The sequence below is a fragment of the Cricetulus griseus genome, assembly GCF_003668045.3.
Source record: "Cricetulus griseus strain 17A/GY chromosome 1 unlocalized genomic scaffold, alternate assembly CriGri-PICRH-1.0 chr1_1, whole genome shotgun sequence".
Taxonomy (NCBI): domain Eukaryota; kingdom Metazoa; phylum Chordata; class Mammalia; order Rodentia; family Cricetidae; genus Cricetulus; species Cricetulus griseus.
The window spans coordinates 67,895,739-67,905,798 of NW_023276807.1; the positions used below are offsets into that span (position 1 = coordinate 67,895,739).

General features: G+C 49.7%; 1 protein-coding gene across 5 annotated transcripts in view; it reads right to left on the reverse strand.

The window, feature by feature from the left end:
* Atp11a (ATPase phospholipid transporting 11A) overlaps positions 1–10,060 on the reverse strand; it is a 106,182-nt gene that overhangs the window by 3,783 nt on the left and 92,339 nt on the right. For 4 of the 5 annotated variants that reach the window (XM_027387841.2, XM_027387840.2, XM_035452881.1 and 1 more), the window contains 3 exons: positions 6,361–6,426; positions 5,360–5,463; positions 3,586–3,751 (listed from right to left, as the gene is read on the reverse strand). In XM_027387841.2, the coding sequence (XP_027243642.1) occupies positions 3,586–3,751; positions 5,360–5,463; positions 6,361–6,426 (336 nt within the window). Of the gene's footprint in view, positions 1–734; positions 820–3,585; positions 3,752–5,359; positions 5,464–6,360; positions 6,427–10,060 lie in introns of all 5 variants that reach the window. The other variant, XM_027387843.2, reaches the window with a different exon arrangement.

Consider the following 10,060-nt stretch of genomic DNA (forward strand, 5'->3'; position numbering starts at 1 on the left):
GGGCCACAGGAGACAGGACACAGTGACACCTCCCCAGCAGCTGAAGTCTACTAAGCTTCATCAACAGGGAACAGTGTTTGCAGCCTGAGTTGGCATGTGTAACATTTTATAAAGTCCTTATGACATTTTAGTCTTCCTAAAAATTCCCTCTAAAATGTTGTCAAGAGTGTAAACAGCAGCTGGAATCATGAAATTTATTCTAACGGGTTGTATGACACTAAGCTAGAAACATTTTGGTTGCCATTATTTGACAGTGTGACTTCACCTCCTGATGTGCTCAGGGTCTTAAGCAGAATACTCTCTCCTGGCCTTCCTAAGTTTCCACACTAAAGAATGGCACCCTGGAGGTGGGTGTGCTGGCAAAAGTCTTGCTCTCTACCACTGTAGTTGTGAAAAACAGGGCATGTGGAGGTCACCTTGCTCAGGCTGAACTGACTGTGTATGTGTCCTGCCTAATTGTCAGGTGCTTATGGGTTGAGCCACTGGTGTCAAGCAATGGTGAAAGCTTTGGACCCTTTGATGGACACGGAGAGCTGCCATGAGCCTCTGTTGGAGGAAGACAAAGCCCATCATTAGTGTACCCCTCGTGGGTGGTGCACTGCATCGTGTTACCTGACAAGGTAATGGTGGTGAATGACAGTACCAGGGAGTGTACTGGGTGGCCTCAACACTAAGTTCTTCCCACCTGGTCCAGTGGCCATCACCCCAACATGCAAGAAGGCAGAGATGGTCACCTGTTGGTCAGAAACTCAGACCACTGGCGGTCTGGGAAAGCATAAAGACGGTGGGCTGCTCAACAGAAAGGCACTTGTTCCTGGCCTGCAGGCCGCAGTCCGGAGCCCACGTGCGCGGAGTGTTTGAACAAGTAGTGGTTATTTAGGCAAAGCAGTGGAGGGTAAGGGGGGCAGGAGAGAGAGACAAGAGGTAAGTTGGTTATAGGCAAACATCCTAGCATACAGTAACACCACTGCCCTAGCTGCTGGGCACTGCCAGGCCAGGATCCACGGGTCTATTCCTCCCTACTCAGGCCCATGCCTGCCTCCTTCTAGCTCTATGCCTCCTGTGCTACAACTGGGGACAGTTTGTAGTAAAGATGCTTCTTCGGGCTTCAGATCCCACAACAGCATTGGAAACTTCTCACTGATGGAGGGGATGGGAAAGCTCCTCAGCCCTTTCCCACCCACCTTCTAAAGCCATTCCAGAAAATTCTTGCAAAGCAGTGTCCCACAGTAGAAGTTACGACTGTACCACAGCAAATCTCAGGAGTCTTGTACCCCTTGCCACCCTGCAGAGCTGAACTCTTTGCTCAAGTGTATCCAGTCAACACTTGGACAGTCTGTCCACATGTGGGCATCAGGAAGAATGTGCTTTTGTGATTGCGTTTATGCCATAGCTGGGGGACCCAACAGACATCCTGAGCCATGCCTCTCTCTTGGGGTCAGAACTCTGCATAGTGCTGTCATGAGCATGTATTCCCTGTGTCCCAAGTGTCAAGACACTGTCTTGAATGTGTGTTTCTACATCCCCATGTGCAGGGAGTGGTCATGGGCAGTGCATGAGTGTTCATTCTGTCCTTATACATGGGATGTTGTCATGAAAACAGCACCTCTGTTCAGAAGGCATCCTAAAGAACACACACATCCAGTGTCCCTGGCATTGTGAACACAATGTCCATTACAGTCCTGGGCACAGGGCATCTTTATGATCTTGTGTCCATTGTGTCTACTGTGATCCTGGACATGTCAGGAAAATACATGTGTGTCTTAGAGCTTGTTCTTCTGAAGAGCAAAGACTTTGGGCCTGTGTGGAAGACAGTGCTGGACTGCTGGCTAGAACAATGAATGTGGTTTCCCTGGAAAGCAGAGCAGCTGAGCATGGACAGCTCCAGGACCAACTCTGCATGCGTGCGTGTGTGTGTGTGTGTGTGTGTGTGTGTGTGCGCGCGCGTGCGTGCGTGCGTGCGTGCGTGCGTGCGTGCGTGAGTGTGTGTGTGTCCACAGGGGAAGATGGGGGGGTTTCTCAGTGGCAAGTAGATACCCTTTCCTGTTGCCTCTCATGCTGTGAGCTGAGGGGGGCCCCTGGCCCTAGAGTTAGCCCTGCTCGGTCGTACTCTGTTAGGAGGCACTAACTTGGGACTGCTCCTAGCAGCACTGAGTGAACACATCCAGTCTCATGAGCAGAGGCACAGGTAAGAGTTCTGACAACAGATTTTATAATTGTGGCAGGAGGCATATAGCAGGGAAGAACTGGGGGCACCAAGTCCTGAGAAGGTTAACCAACCTGGAGGTAGGGCTGGCGGTGTGGAGCCTTCCCAGCCCCTGGGTGGTGCTATCTGCTTCTCACCCCAAGCATGGCCAGCTGGCTCTACTCTAGACTCAGGTTCCACATGTGGGTGTAGGTAGAGCCATGTAATGTGGGACCTATGCCCCTTACCCTGGCTCCTTACTGGTTCTCTCCTCAATCGGAGCTGTGTAGCTCTGTCTCTCTGTGTACACAGGTCATGTGTTGTCAGGATGCACACAAGTTACAGGGAGACTGCTGGAAACGCAGACCCCACAGCCCTATCTCACCTGGAGATTAAGACTTCTGTAAGTGGGGGCTGGAGAGGTGGCTCAGCAATTAAGAGTACTGACTGCTCTTCCAGAGGACCCGGGTTTGATTCCCAGCACTCACATGGCAGCTCACAACTGTCTCTAACTCCTGTTCCAAGGGATCCAACACCCTCACACAAACATTCATGCAGGAAAACACCAAATATAAATAAATTATTTAAAAAAAAAAGACTTCCGTGGGTAAAGTTGCCTTAGGGAACCCCCAGGCAACCCCAGTGGCAGGGTCCTGCTGAGGATTCAGTCTACTGGCCAGTTTGGGAGGTGGGAAACAGCCTGCTGGCCAGTTTGGGAGGTGGGAAACAGTCACCCCTTTCCCCTGCCCACACTTCCTCTTGTAAAGGTGATTTCTGCACCAAAATCAAATTCAACACCCTTAAAAGTAACATAACAATTTTTTTTTTAACAATCTTTTTTTTCTCCTCCTTCAAAGTTAGGGAATGAACCCAGGGCTTTGTAACATGCTAAGTAGGTGACATATCACCAGGCACCAGCCCAGCCCATAATTCAATGATCAAGTAACAATTAATTACATTTTTTTTGTGAATTTACAGAAAATAATTTTCTTTTTCTTGGTTTTTTGAGACAGGGTTTCTTTGTGGCTTTGGAGGCTGTCCTGGAACTAGCTCTTGTAGACCAGGCTGGTCTCGAACTCAGAGATCCACCTGCCTCTGCCTCCCGAGTGCTGGGATTAAAGGCGTGCACCACCAACGCCCGGCTCATAAAATAATTTTCTATTAATCTTTGTTCTCATTTTTTCTTTTTAGTTGATTGTTTAGGTCTAAAGATCCAATTAAACACTGTTCATCTTGAGATTTATCTAATATAACACAACATGTGTCATTGTAGAATTAACTGGTAACATGTGGGCTGACCAGCTTTATGATGTCCAGACTGTTTCCATTAACTCTTAGTAACTTCTCAATCACACGACAGGGAGAGGAAAGTGGCTGGCCAGACTAGACAGCCTCCATACCTGAGTCCTCTCCGTCGCCGTGGGCCACAGCTGCCTGCACAAGACCTTCTTGAGGACATCAGGGAGCAGGCTGACAGTGACAAGCAGTGTGATGCCCAGCCAGGCAGGCCCGCTGGACAGCATGTGTATGAATACATAGTACATCCGCTGATAACTGAGGAATGGCCTGGGTGAGGACAGAAGACACTGGTGAGACACTGCCTGGCCAGGAGGGACACTACGGCCTCATGCTGCTCCCCAAGTCTTCCCTAAAGGAGTCACTATCAGCATTCTCAGTCCCTGACGACACCCCCTCCACCCCACCCCCCACTGTGTGCTGTGAATCTGTCTCCTGGAGTCTTATAATGGAGAAAGGGAGGAAGGAACTGTAGACTGCCATTCCAAAGGGAAATGGGGATCCCTGAGCTCCAGCATCTGGGTGCTCTTCACACCAGTGGCAGTATTCACATGGCAGTGTTGGAACTTTGACCAGCAGGCCCAGTGGCCACCAAATGCTTTGAACACAAGCCTCCCTCCCAAGTAGACAGAGTGGAATAAGGATGGTTCCTGGTACACTGACAATGGCTTCCTTGGCTCCATGATCCCTGTTTCTACCCAAGACCTGGAAATTACCTTTTACCTCCTGGTACCACTAGTGGGGAAGATGCTCAGCACAAAGTGACAACTGGATGCAGTGTAGGGAGGGTGAGGATGCTCAGCACAAAGTGACAACTGGATACGGTGTGGGGAGGGTGAGGATGCTGAGATGGAATGCGGTTTGGGGAGGAAGAAGATGCTCAAAGATGGGTGCCAGAGCCTCTGAGAAGCTCCCTGTTGCTTACACTGACAACTCAGAAGAGGGTGCCAGCAGTCATGAGATGCACAGGCTCAAGGTCCTAGGCTCCCACGGATGCCTCTGCTCCCAGACTTAGGGCCTACTAGGACCTTAGTTCTGGCTTTCTGGCTTAGTGTAATGGGGCTGGAGGCCACCCAAAGCTGTTCCTGCCTCTGCAGGATTCCAGGAGCCCTAACAAAGGTCCCCTGGTTGAGTGTCAGGGAGGGAGGAGACTGCGATAGTCTTGTCTAAGGCTGTTCCTACACAGGGTCAGATGCAGAGTGAGGAAACTTTGCTTTGGCCAGGGTTAGGGCAAGGTCAACTTACCCAAGGGAAGATGGATGTAGACAGGCCATACTCTGTGTGGCTGCCCCTCCCACTACTCTCTAGCCCTGGTGCTCAAGTCACAGGGCTTGCCTTCCCCAGGGCCTTTAGCCATGGTGCTACCTCAACTGAAGGGGACACTGCATCCTTCAGTCAGGATTTTATGTGAGGGTCTGCTGAGGTCCTTTGAGAATATCACAGAAAAATGTGCCACTGTACCCTGCCCCACATGGCATCTGTGTCCCCAAGGAAAACAGGTGGAAAAGTAAATCTCAGGTCCCTATGGAGGACATTTTGAGGTGATGAGTATGGGAGCATGTGACATAGCATTAAAGATGAGGCTGAGTGGAGCTGGTGCCCCACCCCCACACTCATGTCATGTCACATGATACAGCATGTGACCTTCACTAGGTGCTGAGCAGACTATGCTGTCGCCATGTTCTGTGTCTTTTAGACACTATGAACCACTTGTCTGCTAGAACTCCGAAAATGCACTGTGACACCAGGGACACAGGGGTTCCGACAGGAACTTGCACTCCAGGGCAGGAGGCTGTAGGCTGTGCAGAATGTACATCTTGGACCCTCCATGACAGGGGTGTGGGCAGTTGGGGCCAGATGGGGTTTAAGGATTCTTACCAGATAATCCCTCCCCAGAGCAGGGAGAAGACGACGTAGAAGAGCAGTGACCCCCAGATGACAAAGTGGTTTATCCAAGTCCAGTAGTGGGTGTCCAGCGCAAGCTGCAAGAGAAGGAGGTGTTAACAGTGGCAGGCATGTAGAAAGGAAGGCAAAAAAATCATGAAAAAAAAGGCAAAACTGAAACACCATGGCAGAGTGCCTGCAAAAGCTTACAAGAAAAACCACAACAACTCAAACCCATGCTTTCACAGGAGGAAACAGCTGGGATGGCCAGGGTTTCCCAAGTCACCTGGGATCTCCAGTTCCTGTGTATGTGCACCTGTATGTGTGTGCATGTGTGCGTGCACACACATGGGTGTGTGCAAGCATGAAGCATCCTCCATGCTGACTCCCTGCTGCCTGAGAAGATGATTTGAGGAGTCTGTTTCATACTTTTAAAGACCCAGTGTGATGGGTTCAGGGACTTCCATAATGAAGTTCCTCACAGAATCTGACTGGACTTTAAAAAGCTGGGGCCTGGAGAGATGGCTCAGTGGTTAAGAGCACTATCGAACCCAGAGGACCTGAGTTTGATTCCCAGAACCCACATGACAGTTCACAACCACCTGTAACTTTAGTCCCAGGGGATTCAAAGGCACTAGGCACCCATGTGGTACACCTACACATCCAAACACATTAACACAAAAATAAAATAGGTCTCTGAAAAATTTTTTCCAAAGTACATGAATTTATTTAAACAGAGCTGTTTTCATTATATTGAGAATTTCAATTTGCATCCTTTTGTAAGCACTCAGCTCTTCATTTCCTTTTGAGCAATTCTGGGCACTCATTTCCTAGGCAGTGTATACTTGCTAGGACCTGGATATGAACTGGAGAAGATGGCTCGGGATGCCCAGCATGGGGGCATCGGCATCAGTATGGATCTAGGATTCCAAGAACTCAGGGAGAGCTGTGAGCAGGCTGGCCATGGCCGGAGCATGACCACATCACTGACTCACCTTCAGTGTGACAGTGAACACCATCACAGTGAACACCAGTGTCCCAAAGGTCCAGTTCCCAAACATCTGTGGAGACAAGAGTCGGCGTGAGTGCCTGCTGCCCTTCACCCCTCCTCCCTCATCCCGAACACGGATGCTAGAGAGCATAACCCATGGCCTCTGCACCTCTTAGCTCAAGGATACGGGGACTACAGCTTCCTGAGCTAGCACAGGCAAGAGTTCAGGTGGCCCTAGGCCAGGACAGTGGCCAAGCCTAGCTCAGGAATGACTCACATTAGTGTCCTGCTGGCCCCTGATACTGGCCCTGCTGGGCATTAGCACATGACTGTGAAGAGGTCCAAGGGTTCAGATTCAGCAGGGAGAGACCTCATTGGCTGGAGTCAATAAGCACAGTGCTTTCTCTAGAGGGGCTGTCCACCTTATTGCCTATGTCTGTTCTGCCAGTGTCAAGAACAAACTCAGGGAACCTGCTTCTGATGCCCACAGCTGAGGGGCACCTTCGCTATAACACTGCAGGAGACAGCCAGAGGAGACACCAAAACACAGAGGTAACAGCATCAGGGAGGGCCTATCTGTGAAGACCTCAGGACAAGGAGGAGGTGGGCAGGTGGCACACACTGGACAAAGGCTACTCCTCCAACAGCCAGACCCCTGGCCACAGCCATGGCTGCTAACAGCTAGCCAATGAGGAGGGAAGACCAGGCAGATGTGGGCTGCCCTCCTAGTTTGGAGACAGGTAGGATTGTGGGAGGTAGACATGAGTCATGCTCTAAGAACCAACACATTTTTCAACTACAGACAGACACAAATGAGGCCAGTGGCTGCAAGGCCTTTCACTCAGGAGAGCCGGTCTGCACAAGCCTTCTGCAAGAACAGCTCCCTACACATCACATGAGGTGGACATCATTGGGGTCTGTGAATTGGGCCTCTCAGACAATGTTCCCAGAACTTTCTTAAAGTTTTACTTCACAAAGAATCAAAAGGCTAGGAAAAGCCAGTTCTTTTGCCTATGCTTAGTTTTCAATTTAAGAAACAACCATACTTTGAGACTAGACTTCTGTGAATTCATGGCCTGCAGGATGCTGGAAGTCAGTGGAGGAGGAACTTGGGAGAGTTCTAGAACAGAAGCATCAGGATTTTGTGCAAACACTGACTGTTCACGGATGCTACCACACCCTGCTCTTCATGCTCTAGAGAAATGCTTTCCTTCTCGGGCTTAGAGACCTGTGCCCTGCTCTTCATACTCTAGAGAAATGTCCTCCTCCTTGGGCTTAGATACCTGTGCCCTGTTCTTCATACTCTGGAGAAATGCCTTCCTCCTCAGGCTTAGAAAAGGTACCAACAGAAGCCCTCAGACATGCATGTGGGGGGCTTCTAGACATGGGCCACTTGGTCACGCCAGAGTGGGTACTGCTGCAACTAGTAGGGAGAAACCATAGAGGCTGCAATATATTTGGGACAGGTCCCCGTGGTGTTGGCTTTCAACACCAATGCCCAGACAGAGTTCATGCACTCTGCAGCATGCTTTACCTCTGGGGCAGGAATGTTTTTACAACTCGGGGGCAGTAGACTGGCAGAAGCCCATGGAGGTGTTCACCTAACAGGATGTTGGAGAGTGAGCAGTTGCTGGTGTAATAGAAAGCGATGGGTGTTGGCCAAACGGTGACTTGCAGTGAGGGGAAGCTTTGCCTCCACAGAGGCGTGTTTGGCAGAAGGGGCCCCACTGCCTCCACCCCAGTTCTTTTGTGCCATCAGCTGTCACAGAATGAGTTAAAAAATACAGATGACAGCATGACATGGTGTGGGTAAGCAATGGGACATGCGGATCCCAGTAGCAGGCCAAAGTAAACTCAGCAGCTTGCTCTTTCCACACCTATTTCAGGGAGGAAAGGATGCCTCCTCCACTGCCAACTCTCCTCGGTTTGTTTTGTTTATGGCAGGCCTGGGTCCTACAGGACACACAATCACCACCACCACTTGCACAAGCAGATGAGATGCAATAATCTCAAGTGAGAAACTGGATAGCAGCCCAAGAAATGTGGTCATGGCCAGCTCAATGGAATGGATAGATGGCTACTTCCTCGTTTGTTTCCAGTATGTTACAGATTCTCTAAGGATCTATCAGGAGGGAACACCAACCCCTTGATCGCATGCTCCAGTGAGGTCCCTGCTTCTGGCTTCCTCAGGACCTGAAAGCACACCTCCACAGATGTCTAACTGATTCATAGCTCCAGAGTACACCAACGCCGATGGTATGACTGGCTCAGACCTTAACAATACACCTCCACTGACGGCTCACATCTCAACAATACCTCTAGACAGATGGTCTGAACCATTAACACCTTAGTGATATACCTTCACTGTTCGACTGACTTACACATACCTCAACAACATACCTCCATCTGTGGTCTGATTGACAGTCTTGGCCCTGTAGGAATGTCCTCGGGCCAGTCCCACCTGTCTGCCTAGTGTCAGCTCAGTCCTGTCTCCTTGATTCTTCCTTTACCCTGAGGATGGGGAAACACTCTCCTAAGGTGTTTTCTGGTCACCAAAGCCTTTAAACCCAAGTCAATTTAATTTCTTTTTTTCTTTTTTATGTTTTTTTGAGACAGGGTTTCTCTGTGCAGTGTTGGAGCCTGTCCTGGCACTTGCTCTGCAGACCAGGATGGCTTTGAACTCACAGAGATCTGCCTGCCTTTGCCTCCCGAGTGTTGGGATCAATGTAATTTTTATATGCAGTAATATTCCGTACAGAAATGAATTTTGCTTAAAGTCATGGTTGTGACACCTCTGCACCCCTTTACGCCAACTCCTTACCCCATCTGTCAGCTGTATGCTTGGCTCACTCAACTTGGACAGCTATCTCAGCTGTCCTCTAGGTGTGACTCGACTACTAGAACATTCCAACTTGAAGACCAGGCTGGAACACCCCAGGGGTCAGTGGGTGTAGTGTTTATTTCCTCCCTAGCATCAAGAAAATGAAATATTTATGGCTTTTGATGTCAGTGCAAAATGATCCATAAGCAAATTTTAGGAAACTCAGAACTCTGTTGTTCTCATACTACATGTTCCCATGGAATGATGAAGACCTTTCCAGAAAGGTCTTTAACGGCAACAGAATGAACTTCTAAACCGAAGAATTTAGAAGATGCATCCTGGGTCCATGAGGAGCATCAAGCATTGTGATTACTAAACTGTAAACCCAGAGCAGGGAGGGCTATTGTCTAGTTGGCCCCCCCTTCCTGCAAATCTTATAATCTCACATCTCCAAACACCAGCTTAACTCAGGCTGAGAAGGGCTATCTAGAGGCCTGGGGAAGGGTGGAGAGTGAGAGTTGTGTACATGACTGGAAACCAGATCACTTCCTTGGCCTCCCTGGCCTGTGGAGTGGTCTTGGTTATCCCAATTCTGCCATTCCCACCTCACAGATGGGTGTCAGCAACTACTTTGAAATACTTGCCAGGGATGTCTGGCAAGGGGATGTCTCCTATTTCCTCATCCGGATCAGAGCACACTCCCTATCATGCCTGACTCTGAATGTACACGTTGTGATTAGTGTCTCCTGTCCTGATGAACACTGGTCCACCCTGCCAGCCTCCTTTGGGAAGTCTCTTGTGTTAAGACATGTATCATACATGCTGAGCCTCTGCTGACAAGCCTGTGTGTGCAGCGAAGGTGGCCACCAAAGCCCTTCTCAGT